An 18,698-nucleotide genomic window follows, 5' to 3' on the forward strand; every position below is an offset into this window, starting at 1 on the left:
CTATATCTGCCCCGAAAATCAGGTGGCAGAGGATTATTACAAGTGAAGCAAACAGTTGAAGAAGAAAAACATGCACTGGCTGATTATTTAAAAGAAAGTCAAGAACATCTATTAATCGAAGTAAAGAACAAAAATCTACTGAAGGCCCAACAGACAAAACAAGAATACAGAAAAGATGTGATAAAATCAAGAATGGAGAGTTGGCAGAACAAAGCACTGCATGGTCAATTTCTGGAAAAAATAAAAGATAAAGTGGACAGTGAACAAACTTGGTTATGGTTAAAAACAGGTACATTAAAGAAAGAAACAGAGTCACTAATCCTGGCTGCGCAAGAACAAGCTATCCGCACAAATGCCATTAAGGCCAAAATCGAAAAATCCTCTGATGATGCCAAATGCAGACTTTGCAAAGAAGCTGACGAAACTGTTGATCACATACTCAGCTGCTGTAAAAAAATCGCGCAGACTGATTATAAATTGCGGCACAATTCAGTAGCACAAATCATCCATTGGAATTTGTGCAAAAATTATAATATTAAAACAGCAACAAACTGGTGGGAACATCAGCCTGAAAAAGTCACAGAAAATCAGACGGTCAAGATCTTGTGGGATTTCCGTATACAAACCGACAAAATACTGGCGCATAATACACCAGACATCACACTGGTTGAGAAAAATAAGGTCACAATCATAGACATTGCAATACCAGGTGATAGCAGGGTCGCCGAGAAGGAACATGAAAAAATCGCAAGATACCAGGACTTAAAAATCGAAATTCAACGACTATGGCACAAACCAGCAGTGGTAATTCCAGTGGTAATTGGCACACTGGGTGCTATTCCATAAGCACTGGAATTACATTTAAAACAGTTAAAAATTGACAAAATCACCATCAGTCAAATGCAAAAAGCCGCACTGCTTGGATCTGCACGCATATTACGAAAATACGTTACGACGTCCTAGGCCCCTGGGTGGGGCCCGACTAGTAACCAATGCCAAATCCGGCGAAACAACTGGCCGCTGTGATACAATTGTATAATAATAATAACAACAACAACAACAACAACAACTCCGCCGTTGCCGGTCCCAAGCCCGGATGAGAAAGGAGGAAGGTTGGGATCAGGTTGGCATCTGGTCCCGTAAAAAAACCCCCGCCAACCCATACAATATGGTGAAAAAAACGAATAAGAATTCCATACCGCATCGGTCGTCGCGCGGGTTAACAAGGGCCGCGGCGGATGTTGGGGTCCCTGGACATCCGTCGACAAGTGGGCTACAAGTGGACCAGCCAACAAAACGACAAAAATATAGTGCAGATGAAAACCGTGCCATAATGGCCTGTTACTACAACTCAGAGCCAGAAAAAAGAGGATATTTAAAGCGAATGTATGAATTATGGAAACAACGATATCCAGATTCAAATGTTAGTGAACAACGACTAGCAGATCAAAGGCGATTTATTATACGGAATAAAGTGTTTAGTGAAGTTGAACATGAGGAAATTCAGGCAAATTGCAAAACCCAAAAAACAATATCACAAGCGGAAATAACTGATATTCAAGACACAACTAAAGACACTATAGTAGAACTCCCAGAAGAAGCTCTTGGGGAGGAAATAACATCACCACCACTAGAACCAGTTATCACTGAACCAACTGATGAACTAACTCAAAAACAAAAAGAATTGAAGGATAAGATCATGGAGCATTTTCTGCTTAATGAGGAAAGGCAACGTTTACCACCACTAAAAACTGTGCCTAAGAAAATTTTGGCCCCTATCATGAAAATGGTTAATGCAGTGTTTTCAACAATTGAACCGGGATCCATCTTGGAAACAAACCAGTTAATGTACAGCGCAGCTGTAATAGTCACTAATGAACTAGGCATTAAAATTAAAATACCTAGTCACACAACAGAAAAAGCACCAAAGCCAAAGTGGAAAATCCGTTTAGAACAAAAAATCAAAAAATTAAGGGCAGATGCTAGTAACTTAAAGAACATGCATGAGCAACGACTTAAAAACAACAAAATCATAGATCGGCTAATCAGGAGATATAGATTGGATACAAGAAACATCAATGAAGCTGTAGAGATTGTAAAACAGCAGATAACAGCAACAGCTAGAAAAATTGAAAGATATGAGGCACGAATCATCCAATATAAACAAAATCAGCAATTTTGATCAGACCAACGGCGTTTTTATCAAAGTCTTAATGTGAATGGTGACACCAAAAGTGAAAAACCAGAAAAGCAGGCCACAGTTGAATTCTGGAAAGAATTGTGGGAAAATGCAAAGGACTACAACAAGGAAGCAAAGTGGATACATGACTTTGAGAAAAGCATTGGCAACAAACAAATGCAAGTATTAGAAATAACAACTGAGATGATCAAAAATCGAGTTAAAAAGGTAAAGAATTGGACATCACCTGGAAAGGACCAATTACATGGTTTCTGGCTCAAATATCTGACCAGTTTACATGCAATATTGGCCAGGCAACTGAATGAAATTTTACAAAAGGGCCAAATTGATGAATGGTTGACAACTGGAAAAACATACTTGATTCAGAAAGATCCAACTAAAGGAACAACACCTGAAAACTATAGACCAATAACATGCTTGCCAACAACCTTCAAATTACTCACAGGCATTATTGCAGATAACATGATGGATTATTTGGAAACAAACAACATCTTGCCAGTAGAGCAAAAAGGCAACAAAAGAAGGAGCAGGGGCACAAAAGATCAGCTTCTAATTGATAAAATGATATTAGAAAATTGTAAGAACAGAAAAACGAACTTGAATATGGTCTGGATTGATTACAAAAAGGCATTTGACTCACTGCCACATAGTTGGATCATAAAATGCTTAGAAACAACTGGCATTAGCAAAAATATTACATCCTTTACTGAAAAGGCAATGAAACAATGGAGAACTGAGTTGGCAGTAGGGAATGAGAGCTACGGAATGGTTAATATCAAGCGAGGAATTTTCCAGGGTGATTCACTTTCACCTCTTCTCTTCATCATCGCAATGATCCCACTATCAGTAATCTTTAAAAAAATGAAATTAGGCTACCAAACAGCCAAAAAAGCTGAAAAAATTTCGCATTTACTATATATGGATGATTTGAAACTCTATGGAAAGTCAGAAATAGAAATCCAATCATTGACAAATACAGTCCGAGTATTCAGCACCGATATTTCAATGCAGTTTGGCATGGAAAAATGCGCCACTGTATCCATAAAAAGGGGCAAAATCACTGCATCTGAGGGAATTGAAATGCCCAATGGCCAACTAATTAAATGCAAAGAAAATGAAGCCTACAAATACTTAGGCATTCTGCAGTTGGATAACATCAAGCATGGAGAAGTAAAAACTATTGTCAGGCGAGAGTACACCAACAGAGTTAGGAAAATTTTACATTAAACTAAATTGAATGGTGGAAATACAATCAAGGCCATAAATACCTGGGCAATACCAGTTATAAGATACACAGCTGGCATAGTTAACTGGACACAAGCTGATTTGGACCTTTTGGACCGAAAAACCAGGAAACTAATGACAATACACTACAGTTTACATCCACGTGGTGATACTGATAGACTATATCTGCCCCTAAAATCAGGTGGCAGTGGATTATTACAAGTGAAGCAAACAGTTGAAGAAGAAAAACATGCACTGGCTGATTATTTAAAAGACACTCAAGAACATCTATTAATCGAAGTAAAGAACAAAAATCTACTGAAGGCCCAACAGACAAAACAAGAATACAGAAAAGATGTGATAAAATCAAGAATGGAGAGTTGGCAGAACAAAGCACTGCATGGTCAATTTCTGGAAAAAATAAAAGATAAAGTGGACAGTGAACAAACTTGGTTATGGTTAAAAACAGGTACATTAAAGAAAGAAACAGAGTCACTAATCCTGGCTGCGCAAGAACAAGCTATCCGCACAAATGCCATTAAGGCCAAAATCGAAAAATCCTCTGATGATGCCAAATGCAGACTTTGCAAAGAAGCTGATGAAACTGTTGATCACATACTCAGCTGCTGTAAAAAAATCACGCAGACTGATTATAAATTGCGGCACAATTCAGTAGCACAAATGATCCGTTGGAATTTGTGCAAAAATTATAATATTAAAACAGCAACAAACTGGTGGGAACATCAGCCTGAAAAAGTCACCGAAAATCAGATGGTCAAGATCTTGTGGGATTTCCGTATACAAACCGACAAAATACTGGCGCATAATACACCAGACATCACACTGGTTGAGAAAAATAAGGTCACAATCATAGACATCGCAATACCAGGTGATGGCAGGGTCGCCGAGAAGGAACATGAAAAAATCGCAAGATACCAGGACTTAAAAATCGAAATTCAACGACTATGGCACAAACCAGCAGTGGTAATTCCAGCAGTGGTAATTGGCACACTGGGTGCTATTCCAAAAGCACTGGAATTACATTTAAAACAGTTAAAAATTGACAAAATCACCATCAGTCAAATGCAAAAAGCCGCACTGCTTGGATCTGCACGCATATTACGAAAATACGTTACGACGTCCTAGGCCCCTGGGTGGGGCCCGACTAGTAACCAATGCCAAATCCGGCGAAACAACTGGCCGCTGTGATACAATTGTACAATAATAATAATAATAGCAGCAAATGCAATAGCCTGCTCAGTACAGGTAATTGTTGCTTAACGATTGCCCTATTTAGCAACCATCTGAAGTTATGATAGTTCTGACAAAGTAACTTTTATGACTGGTCCTTGCATGATTGCTATTTAGCATGCTTCACAGCTGGCTCCTGATGAATAGAATCAATGGAGAAACTGTAAAATCACAAGCTGCAATCCCATGATATCTCATTTAACAACTGTGATGAGAAGTGAGAACTTAAGTCTGTTGCGGTGATTGATGTTTCACTTATGGAACACACATCAATTAGCAACTGAGTTGCCAGTCCTGATTAGGATCATTAAATAAGAATTATTTGTAACCTGAAAATAGGATGCGTTGTTGCTGAAGATAAGACACAAAGCTTAGGTCTACCTGGTCATGTTATGTAGAATCCCCAGTCTGCATGACATGCTGAGAATTCTGAGAATTGATATCCATATTTCAATTCCCAGCACCAAGGGAATGGTTTAGCTTTATAGTGTTGTGTGAACCCAGCCACCGTAGCTTCTAAATAAACCAAGTATGTTTTGCAAATCCAATCAGTACAGGTAGTCCTCAAGTTATGACCATAACTGAATCCCAAATTTATGTTGCTAAGTGAAACATTTGTTAAGTGAGTTTTGCTCTATTTTACGGATTCCTCACCACAGCTGTTAAGTGAATCACTGCATTTGTTAAGTTAGGATCATGGTTGTTAAGTGAATCTACATTCCCCCATAAACTTTGTCTAAAGGTCGCAAAAGCTGATCCCATGACCCTAGGACACTGCAACTATCATAAATATCAACCAGTTGCCAAGCATCTGAATATTGTTCATGTGACCATGGGGATACTCCAATGGTCGTAAGTGTGAAAAATAGTCCTATGTCACTTTATTCAGTGCCACTGTAACTTTGAACGGTCACTAAATGAGCTGTTGTAAATCGAGGACTACCTGTAGTAGTTTTTAGTAAATCATGTTTAAGCAAAACATTGTTTATGTGGTGAATCCAGTCAAGGTCAATAGTATATGCAAGGGTATGTAGCAATGGCAGATCCTTTCAGGACCCTAAAGACACCATCAGAGATACACAAGGTATGCCTTGATATGATCCCATTTGATTGGATTGTTGCTATGGGAATATAATTAGGACATTGGACACAGATTTTTCTATTTTCTGTTGAAATAGAATAGGGATGTCAAACTCACAGCCCACGGGCCACATGCATAAAGCACTCGCCATGACCACGCCTGGTTTAACGAAGGGGGAAAAAGTTGTGATATGTCACATGACAACATGAGTTTGACACCCCTGAAATAAAAGATAAAATATCAGTGATTCCTTCTACAATCTAACCCTACCTTTTTTGTCCTTCTTGTTGTGCATCATCATTGTAGTCTCCATTTTTGCAATAGAGGGATGAAAGGACAAGAGGTAGTTCAGGAAGAATAAAATACAAATACCTAGACACTGCTTTTGCTCTCCTCTTCTTTCCTTCTAAGTTAATGTAAATATAGCCCTTCTGTAGCTTATCAGATGTGATCTATTCCCCCCCTCCCCAAATTGTCTACCATCCAACTCATCCTTCTGCTTTGTTTTTGTCTGGTGTCACGTTAAATACTTTGTTCCATTACTATATTTACCAAGCCAAGTTTCCTCTTGTCTCTCTTTTTCCTTTCCAGTTTCCATTGCTTTCCCTGGCAGCAGATGCTTTAGGAGAGCACCAAACCCTGCATTGCAAGGAAATTGGAGAGACTATCTACCGACAAACAGCACAGCTTCTAATGACAAGAAAACGTTCCACATTTTGCAGAAGCAACATTCAAGTGTAGTCTTTTAGACATATGAGTTTGACTTCTAAAATGGATTAAGCATGTTGACAAGATAAAACAATCCCTGATGCAAAGGCATGGAAATTGGTCCTAATGTTGTTCCAGATAAATATTAATATTACAAAAAGGAACCAAATTCATGCCAGTAAATCATATCCACTTACTTGGGAACTTTAATTTCAATTATTTTGAGGGAAGGAGGAAGGATGGCAGTGTTGAGAGCAAATGCTATTATTTGCTCTATTATAGGGCACTTTGACTATGGCTGTCTTTAATATTTCTTCTTGAATTTCAACTCCTAGGATTAAAAATAGCTTCTCTGTTTTGCTCTACTTCTGAGTACGATCTGCCCACACCATAGTTGATGCACAACAAACCAGGATGTTACGTACGATTGGATTTTTCTTACTGTGCAGTACAAATTGTTGTACAGCAAAGCAATATAGCAACATTTGGCTCTTGTTCTTTAAAAAACATAACAGCAAAAATACATGGAATGTTCTTCTTTTATAAATCCAGGGCACTGAAGATCCATTTATAAAGTTGAAAATTGTCCAATTCTAGAATTCTTTCTCCATCTATTTTTTTTTTCATTTCTTCCATCCACAAATAAACCTCAATGAATTCAACAGAGTTTATATTGCAGTAGATGTGTTCAGTTAAATTCCTTTTTACAGCTGATTTTGTTAAAAAAGGAAAAGGTAATTCTATTCGTTCATTCATTCATCTGAATTGTCTGTGTTCCCATGTTGTTCCATTTTCTTCAAGTTCTTTTAAAAAGCAATTTCTGTTGTCCATTGCAACACAATATTTTCAGATGTAATCTGACAGTTGCAGTACTCCAGCTTCCCTTAACTGGAGCCTTCCAGATGTGGGTTGCATCTCTTAACCTTCCTGGCATGGCAAATAGCCATGCTGACTGAGAATTCCTAGGTTTCAATTACATTATTTCTGGAGGGTGCCTGGTGGGAAAAAGCTGTGCCAGTGGAAAATCAGTGACACTGATAACAGTGCCATCTCTAACAGGAACATCTTTCCTCCTAGTACCACCATTTTTTGAAAACAATAACTGACAACTTCTACACACATTTATAATAGTATCTAGTTTATAAAAAGTGATTAAAGTGACAAAACTTATTTATTTCACTAGGCTCCTCAAGTGGCTCAGAGGTACTGAGAGAGACACAAAATGAAAACAGTCCTGAAATTAACAAGGCTGATTCTATTCCCCTTGTAGTTATAAGAATGGATTTAAGCCTAGATTGAAACCTTGAAGGCGATACTTATATGAAGACAGAGAAGGATTTCTGTGGTTTATAGTTAACTGGGCCTTCTGCATAACTACAACTTCCCTCTTAGCAACAATAGACCAATGAGGGGCCCTTGGTGCTCTCTGAACCTGCTTGTTTTCTTGCAGACATTTCATTACCCTAACCAGGTAATATATTCAGTGCTAGTGACTAGCACTGATGGCATTACCTAGTTAGGGTAATGAAACATCTGCAAGAAAAAAGCAAGGTCAGAGAGCACCAAAGACTCCTCATTTCAACCCTGAGCCACAATATTCTCCTCTATTAATACAATAGAACAAGTCATGAACCGTCCTGAGTCTGTAAAGTTTCTGCCCTTAGCTAGTTATTGAATGTATAACTGAGTTTGTGAAAAGTAATATAAATTAACCAAATGTTGTCTTCATTGTTACCTGGAAGTATCCAATTATTTCAGAAAATAATATTTTCCAGATGTTGAATTATGCAACCAGTACTAATTCTGACAGATAAAGGAGTAAGGAAGAATACAGTATACCATAATTAGGTAACGTTTACCTATTTGATTTAATCTGCTTTGGTATTAAAAAGGCAAAATACATATTCCATGGAATAATATGTGCACTTACTCTCAACCTTTGATGTGCGCCCTTTGTATTTTACTTTTTTATTCGTCTTCTTCTCTCTTACCTTCTTTGGTTTCTCATGATGAGACACATGCTTCTCTTGTGTAGGGGATGCTGACCGACTCCTCCTTCCTCCAATAAAAGAACCACCTCCAAAATGGCGTGATGTCTTCTGGAGGCAAGTGGGAATTAGGAAAAAGATTTTCGATCAGATGGAAATAGAAGAGAAAAGTGAAAGCAAACAGGGAGAACTAATAGGCTTCTACTACCAATAACAGTTTGGCTTTAATAATTTATAAAACCCTCTTCCTCCTAGACGTTTCCACTATCATTTTATGTCAAGCAAGCTTCAAGCTGGAGATGCTGCCAGAGATCATTTTGAGACTATGGCTTAATCGTTAAAGAAAAAGATCCAATCTGGCCTAAAAACTGATCAGTCCCAAAGCTTAATAGAAACGACTCAGAGCAACCTTTTTGATTGCCTCAAAAACAATGTGCAAAAACAGATCTTTGAAGCAGTTGTTGTTTAATAGTAATCTGTTACATCTTAAAAGATCAGTAGTGTTGTTTTCAGAGGGAGTATTTAATTTTTTTCCTATACCCTCTTGTCCAATATGAACCATATTTTATCAGCAATCAAACTACTGCTACTACTGTTGTCTTTTCATCATGTAGGAGAAAACCATAACTTAGGTTATGGAACAATTTTTTATTCCTCCAGGAATATTATTTCCTAATCCTAAACTTCAATTGTTTGCTGAAAGAACATTCTAATTAGAAACATAGGTCACTGCTCAACATTGGCGTATTTAATTATACTGTACTATCCTATACTTAATACTATGTTGACTGTATTGTGCTAGTGCACCATTGATAGTAATTGGGAACAGCACTCTTGAATTTCAGGTATAAAATGGTTTAGAGATGCCATTAATGAACATGGGCTCTTCTGCTTTATTACAGAGCTATCTAGCTTTCATAGTAAAAAAAAAATCATAAATTAAATTTAGGAAGTTATCAATTAGGATAATGCAATGGATACCCTCAGAGACAGATTCTGAGAAGCAGAATGAGAGAAGGTTTGTCCTTAAGGACATGATCTACTAGTTTTAGACTTCCAAGCAGGGTATTTTTCAGATATGATGAGATAACTCACCTAATCTTAACTAGTATTGACTGAAAATGATGGGGTCAAAGTCTAACACATATTGAAAAAGTTAGTTGGAGATGGCTGAGCTAGCCATTCATCTGCTGAAAATTCAATGAGAAGCAGAATCTACACAAGAATACAGCAGTAACTGCTTACATCTATCTATCTTCTATTTATTTCATGGTAAAACTCCCCATGGATCAGAGGGCTGGAAAGGGAAGGGGAGGTGCCATGTGGATTTCCTGTCTCAGGAATCAAACTGTCTGGAAGATGCCCTAATAGGAATATATATCAGTGAAGCTTTTGGCCAGGCCTATAAAGAAATTTAATATGATGATGTGGAAGCTTTTCTTTTAAGCCCTGTAACAAGAGAGGCAACCTACTCAGAATCAGCACTATCTATTATTAAGTTCCTTAGGTTCTGCCATCCTGGCTTAGAAAATTAACCCAAGATTGAGATGAGGCCCCAGTTATGCCCCAGGAGTGCTATGCCTTACCTCCCTCCCCTCCTTACCTCCCTCCCTGTTCAGGTTGTCCTGAAAACAAGATAAAAAAAATCTGTAAAAGCAAATTTGCTTGAGCTATACACTTATTAATATTAATAATGAAAAAATGCCAAATGAAAAAAAAATCAAGGTAATATCTGAAACATTACTTCAGAGGCCATCCACAATATTGTACTTGATAATGAGTGATGAAGAGAAGAGTATTTCATTTCAAAGAGGATATTTGGGCGCTTCAGCATTGTTATCTGGAAGTAATGCTTGATTTCCATATATTGACTAAATCTTCTCCCAACTTGTCCTGAGTATTGGTCTCTCTCCCTCTGTGACCCCTGTATGTGAATCACCCAAAGTCATCCCAGGATTTGCCTGAATGATTCTGTGGTAGAGGATCAAATCTATATCTGTCTATAAATGTTTCATTCATCTGCTTTAAGGTAGTCAGCATCTGGCTATGCAGAATGCAAGGCAGAACTAAAAGTTGAGACATTTCTTTGGGACAGAAACCATTCTCTGAATCAAGCATTTGGTTTATTTGTACTTGCACTAGAAGCCACATTAACAACAGAGCAGAGGAATATTCTGGGGTCAGTTATGGAATATTCTTGGGGCAATGAGATCTCACCCAAATTTTATCCATTAATTTTCAAGCTATAGGGATTTGATAATTTGTTTGATGTAGACATGGCATTGGCATCATGTAGAGAACTCAGCATTAATTTTAAAAAAATTGGGTTTTCGAATAAACTGGAGACATTTCTTTAAATTTGTGGTTTGATACAACTGTTTTTTAAGTATAAAATTCAAGTAATGAACAGATAACCTCTCTTACAAATGTTCAGGAAGGACTGTATGTTCTCCTTCCTGTCTGGTCACGTCTGGAAGTTTCATGAGGAACCAAAAAAGAAGCAACATATATCTGGCAAAAATAGATTTGGAATAGGCAAACACTTACCGTATTTTTCAGAGTATAAGACGCACCTTTTTCCCTCAAAAAGAGGCTGAAAATCTGGGTGTGTCTTATACACTGAATACAGCATTTTTTGCCCCCCGAAGCCCCGCCCCTTCACCAAAATGGCCATGCAGAGCCTGTAGAAGGCTTTCAGAGAGCTCCTGGCGGCTGGGGAGGGCAGAAATGAGTGAAACATGGACCATTTTTTTGCTCAATTTTGCCCCCCAGCCCCCAGGAGTACTCTATAAGCCTCCTAAAGGCTATATATGCAATTTGTTTGACAAAACACTGGCCATTTCTTGCCTTTTGGGGGAGGGCACCCCCCAGGAGCACTTTGCAAACCCCCTAAAGGCTATTTATGCCTTTTGGGGGGGAAAAACCAGGCCCGTTTTTGGGAGGTTTGCAGAGTGCAAACCCCCCCCTTTTTTTTTTTTAAAAAAGCCTCTTCAAAACCTTGGTGCGTCTTATACTCTGGTGCGTCTTATACGCCGAAAAATATGGTAGCTTTATAGAGCAGATATTACACTTATACTTATGCAAACCTAAAACAGCATCAGATTCTATTTCTAGAGGAAAGCTAATTTCAGGACAAGAAAAAAAATATGGGAGGGGAAATTGGGATTAAGAGTAAGCAGACTTTTACATGATGACTTTTATCTCAACTTTCTTCACATACTAAACAAGAATGAACCAGAAAAGAAAAATGATGGAACATATATTAGAGAAAGGGATGTAGTGCTTCCTTGTTTTTTCATGCCTTTTTAGTAGTCTTTTAATCTATTTTTTTAAAGAAACTTGGAAATCTTGGTATGAAGGGGTTCAACTTATGCTCCAGTTGACAGAAATTGCTGTTACCGAGCAGGATTTAATTTCTTATTAATATGCTTTTTTACCTGCTGTTTTAAAATGCTATTCTTACGTAATTTAGCTGATCTAATCCCTTCTTTATTCATGAAACTGGCAGATAAAAGTAAACTAATTTAGCTCCACCATTAGATTTTATTTTGGTCCCTATTTTCTGAGAAATCTTCAGTTAAGCCATGCTATTGAAAATGTTAAAAATAACAGGAAAAGAAAAAAACAACAAAATTAAATGGATAGGGAAGCAGATTGATGCTGCAGAAAAAAATGGATTAGTGTTACTCCAAACTGACTGTTAATCTTGTCCACACAAGAAATAGTTTTAACATTTAGAAGAACAATGTTAGTGTTTCTAAATATGTGACAGAGGGAAGAGCTACAAATAATTTGCAAAAACGAAAAAAACCACAATACCCCTAAGATGTAGCATTCTGTTCCTGTTTTTAAATTAGGTTATATGATTACCTATGTTAAGATGACACTCTCACTAGGTGGGGCACATTGGAAAAAGCAGATATAAATGCTGCAGAATGATGAAAATTCCTTAATATCGGTGAAGGTTTTTTTTTTTTAAGTTTCATCTGATACTTCCAGTACTGCAGGTTTTCAAAATCAAAAATGTATTAGTAAAAGGAATGTATAATTGCAGTCCCTGTAAGGAAAACCTCTCTTAAATCACTATCATCTTACTAAAACCAATTGTTTACTTTCAATAGCCAATATTTTTTAGGATTTTATCTTGGTTAAGATGTTCTGATATAGATGTACAACCAAAAATCCAGTTCCATGTTGGAACTGTTGGAAAACAGTTTCCAACTGTTTTAGATTTATCCTTCAGAGCCTATGCAAAAGTTACCATAGAACTGTTACTTTTAATGTTACAGAACATGAATATGATTCAGTATATGTGCTGTAATCATATCGGTTGTATTTCATGTACTAATTTAATTAAAATATTAAATGTTCTTTCTGCACACTTCTTTAACCTGCACTACTCGTTAGCATTGCCTCTCAAGATGCTTCTGAAAAACTAAGGGGAGTGTTTGACTTGGAAAAATTGTGCATACCTGTTTTAATAATTTTAATGTCTCTGTCTTACCCACAGACAATGTCTTCTCCTACATATTCAGCTACATTGGTTTCCTTTCTTGAAACTGACTTTTGAACTTTCTGTGATTTAAGCTTCCGATCTTAGAGACCAATAGTTGGGAAAGGATCATAACCCAGGAATAATGCACATACAAAAATACCTGGGCTTATTATATCCATAGCTTCTGCTTGACCTTGAAAAACTATCTACATTTTATTTACGATTATAACAAGAAGTAATGACTCACCATTTTATTGAAATGGTACTTGCAATAGCCACAGTATTTCACATTATCAACTTCCAAGACTTCTTCTTCACACAAAAGTCCAGCCATTTGAGCACTGAAATATGGAAGTGAACTGATGTAAACTGAGGCCTGGGGCATCCCAGTCAAACCAGATTTCCCTAACTCACTAATTCAACTTTTTTGATCTTTTAAAAAACTTATATAAATAAAATAAAGAATTTACTGTACAAACCTTCTCACCCCTGTCCTAATAACAGAACTATCAGCCCTGTCATGATTATAGGGCAAACTACTAAAAAACAATACATAGATCTCCTTGCTCTTCTTAGTGACTGCCAATTCACATTCTGATTTGTAAATGAAGATCTGAGACATGTACTACTGCCTTAGTTTCCTTTTTGCATACAGACATCCAAAATTTTATGTAACGACTGATAACATCAGAGAGGAGACACAATCTACTCAAACTGCCTTCATATAGTACATGTTGGTGGAATATATCCTAACGTTTTAACAGAAATAAATTAATTAGCAATAAGAAAAGTTATTTTGTTTTTTAACAGGTAAAATATATTTTTCCTTGCTATTGTTGATGCAAAAAAAGGCTATAGCAAAGAAGATTCAATTTTTTAATTGCCCAAACTGACCTCTGTTCTGAAAAGTGGAGCTAATCCACTTTTTCAAGAGAGAGAGAGAGAGAGAAAGAGAGAGAGAGACAAAGAGGGATGGAGGGATGGAGGGAGGGAGGGAGGGAGGGACCATAGAAGGGTTATATATATTTCTGTCAGATACTGTCCTTTACCAGAATATTATTAATTTATGCATTTTTCAGTCCTGCAGTCTGTTTCTTCGCTGAACAAGAAATCTGTCAATGAACTTAGGCTAGGAATTTGGGCCTCTCTAGGTCATATAGAAAAGGAAGGATAGTAGAAGATTTAGAGAACGGAAATTGAAAGCAAGGGCAGGATGCATATTTCCCCTTTTGCCTTCCATTGTTTTCCCAGAAATCTCCTTCTGGGTCACTTTCCTAACTCACAGATGAGAAAAGGGGTGCAGTAATGAAACAGTCAAGCAGCATTAAATATTCCTGCTTTATTCTCTTTCTTAGGAAGGTCTTCCCTGCTCCTTTCCCCACACCAGTTCTTTAAAAAAAAAAAACACTACTTCAATTTTTTTTGTTTCATATTTGGTGCAAAGGCAATGTTATTTAAAGAGAAAGACTGAAAATTAAATATTCAAAATGATGGCCACCCCAATCTCAGATGTGAAATGAAAATGGAGACTTGTGATTTTCATTGGGTGAATAACAGGATGCTGGGAGGGTAGGTTGGTGGAAAATGGACACAACCTTGATGACTGAAGAGGAGAAATAAGCCAGAGTAAAAACATCCATAAAACTTTTAGGTTCCAGGAAGAAGCTTCAATCAATCAGAGGAATTCTTCATTCTTACTAGCTGACAGTATTTCATTGGATCATAAAAATGATGGAAGAAGCTGAAAGGTTGGAACAGAAATTGGGGAGGAAGAAAGTGATTTTGAAATATATACTTATGGACTCACCAGGTAACATGGAAGGCTTGCCGACAACCATGACGATTGCAAGTCATGCAGGCTCCAGAAGCTGCTTTGCTCTCCCTTCCCTGTTCTTCACAGATGTAACAAGTCTGCAACAAAAACAACAAAACTTCATCTGCTTTTCTAATATGCCTCTTGGTGGAGATTCCAAAATGCAAATTTAAGAATGACATTGTTTGGCAATATATAACTTGTGACAACATAGGATAGTCTGGTGCCCGTCAAATATAGGAACTACAGAATTCATAGCCAATCGATATGATCTCTGAAAAGAGCCTGAGAACAAAGCCACATAATATGATCATCAGATAGTAAGATATGTACTATAATAGAACAGTCTACACAGGCTTTGGTTCTGCATCTCTGGAGATTTTTAAGAGGCGGAATAGCCACTTCTCAGGGATGGTTTAATTGATTTTCATTTCTCTCTCTGTGGTCTCTTCCAATTCCATAATTCTGTAAGCAAGATGCAGTTTTATGTGTGTGTTTGTGTGTGCTTATGTGTGAAAGAGAGAGAGAGAGAATAATATTATTCTAAGCACATGGGAATGCAATCTTGATTGATATTTCCATGTTTGTAAGAGGAAGACTTAAAACTTCCACTCCTACTTTTCAAATTTACTGTTCCTTATATTTTCTTCATGAAATTGTAAAAGAGAAAGAAACTCTTTAAAAAAAGTGCAATGGGGTGGGAAGGCTTAATGTTTTGTTAAGTTACTTGGCCAGTCTTGTCTGGGTTTGGAAGCAAAGCAGAGTTGAAGTGCTAAAATGGTAGACTATTAGAAACTACCAGATTTTGGGAGACTGTAAAGTCGGTAAAAACAATCCAGAAGGAAGCATTGAGAAACCAAGTTTCTTCTATGACCCAGAAAATTCATGGATGTTTCCATATGGTCACAATTAGTTGACATCATAAGGAGAAATCTCTATTCATTTTTTATTGAAAAAGGATTGGGCCCTCACACTTAAAAAACACAGTAATGCAAACAAAAGACAGGGGAACTACATGCTAGTATTTAATTTAATGTGTGACATAATTAAATCTGTGACCTGGCCCCAAGACTTTAAAATAGAGTGGGTTAGCTAAGTTGTGATGGATCTCTCCTTTACCTTGTTGAAGCGGTCATGGGGCACATACTGGAGGACAATAGGCTCCATAGTGAGAACATTCGCAAACTGCACCTCAGGGATATATAGAGCACAGACAACATGGGCCCAGCCTGGATGCCAGAAGGACAAAAATGACATGGAGAAAATAAGGAACATATCAGAAAAAGGCATAAATCAGACTGTAATTGGTTTCTGTGGGGGATCAAGCTTTTATGGCCTGATTTTCACTGAGATAATAAAATTACATTTTTCAGACCACAAGTGACGCCCTTAATGAACTATTGTTCCTCCAAACAGAGTCAATTATCTCTATTGAGAGACACAAGATTGAGGGGGAAGACTTCTAGGTGTTCTCCCATATGCTAATTATCGATGCACAGGGTATTTGCTTTCTAAGAGAAAAAAATACAGCCCAAATCTAGTTCAAAATATATAATCCTATCAAGGGAGAAGATCAAGGCTTTGAATTTGACCATCATCCGTCCGCACCTGGAGAGTCAACAAACATACAGATCACCTGATTACAGTATTTTCTCCAACTTTGTGAGAAGTACTGTATTTCTATTCAAACATGCATTCACAACTATAAATTAACATTGTAATTCTACGCTGTTGTAGATGTCTAAACTATAGTTCCAGCACTTAACAAGCAATTGATTTGATGATATAAAAACCTGAATGAAAGATTGACATCCTGTTTTTTTTTTTTTTTTGGCAATATGTAAAATTTATTGTCACAGTAAAAATGACATCTTTGTTGATCCCTTTTTCAAAGATTTCAAACAACTATAATTTCTTTCTCATGCTTCCAAGTTTTATTTGTTCACAGTTCTAAGAGCCTTGATTAATCTAAAAACTTCATGAAAAAGTGGCATTGGGTGAAGCAAAAATACACTCATTATTATTTGTAATGGTGATCAAGTGAGACATAACTTCTTATGTTCTGGGGATGGAGTAAGGAAGTGTCAGTATTATCATTTCATAATAATAGAGTTGGCAAGCATTTGGAATAATTGCCGCAACAAACATTAAACTTTTGTTGCAGGCACTGCATTGGCTGTCAATAGGCTTCCAGGTACAAATTCAATTTTTTGACCAAACATAATGTGATTCTCGGGTACCTATACAGGATAGTTGACTTCAAGACTTTATCTGTGTTAATGTTGTGTCCTATGTGGATATGCTGAGGGCCTTTTCCCTTGGGAAATTTGGGAGAGAGTGAGAAATGTTTTTCATGAACTGCATTCACCCTTTGGAAAATCTTTGGCTTTTCATAGCTGGAGAGTAACTTTGCCTATGAAGAAATCTAAAAAGTGGAACTGAAGGGCACCGGATGATTGAAATCCAATCATGATATGTCTCTTAATAATGACCTTAATAGTTCTGAATTTTAATTATTTTGCTTATTTTTTATCTGCTTTTACTTATAGTAACCAAATTTATATGACTATCCATCTCATAGACAAGTGACACTTACTACTGTGCCACCATTTTGATCTTGATTTGAAATCCACATGCCATGGCAGAAGGAAAAGACGAGAAAAAATAGCTCAAAACCAAAATATTTCTTGTTTAGACTGAGAAATGATATATGGACTGCCCTAATATCTTCAAAGGTAAGCTCACCTCCACTATCAGTCCGCTTCAGTGCTCCATCTTTATGAGGACATAGCTCACATCTCTGTACATTAAAACAAAAAACAAAAAGACCCAAGGTTAGGAGTGATACAGTACTTTCAGGGTTGCAGAAAGTTACAATTCTCATTATTCTTGATCAGCTAGAAGAACATCCAAAGTTCTTTGAGGCAACTCTTAGTTCTAAAAACATGGGAAAACTGGATGGAAGTATATATTAAACCACGCATTTTAGAGAAAATTTGCTGGAAATTTATATTTAAATGTATTATAAAAACTAGAAATCAAACAGATTTTAAAATAAAGAAATATGAATAACGTTGCTTGGAAAAATATTACTTTCAGCACTATGACAGGTAGATCTTCAAATAGGAAAATAATGGATACTTTTTGCTTTTCGCCATACTCTACTCCTTAATTGCACCATAATGTGCCCCTAAAATAGCGATGCCACCTATCTAAACCCAAACATGATCTTATTTTGCTAATTCTGCAATATTTTAATTTGACTCAGTTTAACACAAGGGATCAGTATTAACTGTGCAATAATCAATGTAAGGCAAATAAATTTACTCCTCGAATTGTTGTTCCAGAATTTCTGTTCCCTTACCCTTAACTTGATCTTAACCACAATGGATAGTTCTCAGAATTTCACATATACTGATTCCTTACCCCAAAAGGAAAAAGACTATAGGAAAAGCTTCAGGTTTAGACGGGCCATAACCAGCCTGTGTATACATTGGAGGAACCATCAAGTGAGAGGTAGATTTTGGGGAATAGAATGATTATTGAGGATTTAGGAAGTTAAGCCTATTTCTCGCAAGGATATACATGTCTCTTGAGAAACAACTTAAAAAAGAAAAGAAAAAAGAGGAACTAGAGTAAGGGGTCAGGTGGTCTCATCAGGAAATTTGCAATTGAAAAGACCCTTCCATCTTCTTTTGTCCAAAACCTCTTGTGTTCCAGATTATTCGGGGAAAAAAATGCAAATATGAAATACTGCCAGCCAGCTTGCTCATCTATTCCTTACTTGAACAAGACTGTAAAAAGCATCCATGACTCTCCCCACTTTTCCCAGAGGTTGCCCTGCAGTCAATCCAGCTGCCAGGACAGGAGACAATTATTTTACAAAGCAAATTGAGTTTACTTTATCTAATGGAGCCAAATTCTTTGGGAAGACAGTG

At 37.0% G+C, this 18,698-nt stretch overlaps 1 protein-coding gene across 5 annotated transcripts in view; it reads right to left on the reverse strand.

Moving 5' to 3' along the window:
- The window catches only part of MLLT6 (MLLT6, PHD finger containing), a 128,356-nt gene that overhangs the window by 70,796 nt on the left and 38,862 nt on the right, over window positions 1-18,698 (reverse strand). For 4 of the 5 annotated variants that reach the window (XR_004256846.1, XM_032235233.1, XM_032235232.1 and 1 more), the window contains exons 3-7: window positions 17,506-17,560; window positions 15,880-15,989; window positions 14,755-14,858; window positions 13,195-13,288; window positions 8,456-8,563 (exon numbers count right to left, since the gene is read on the reverse strand). Coding sequence is in view for 4 of the 5 variants with exons in the window: in XM_032235233.1 (XP_032091124.1) it covers window positions 8,456-8,563; window positions 13,195-13,288; window positions 14,755-14,858; window positions 15,880-15,989; window positions 17,506-17,560 (471 nt within the window). In the remaining variant the exon portion in view is untranslated. The remainder of the gene's footprint in view (window positions 1-8,455; window positions 8,564-13,194; window positions 13,289-14,754; window positions 14,859-15,879; window positions 15,990-17,505; window positions 17,561-18,698) is intronic. The other variant, XM_032235230.1, reaches the window with a different exon arrangement.

The sequence above is a fragment of the Thamnophis elegans genome, chromosome Z (assembly GCF_009769535.1).
Source record: "Thamnophis elegans isolate rThaEle1 chromosome Z, rThaEle1.pri, whole genome shotgun sequence".
Lineage (NCBI taxonomy): Eukaryota > Metazoa > Chordata > Lepidosauria > Squamata > Colubridae > Thamnophis > Thamnophis elegans.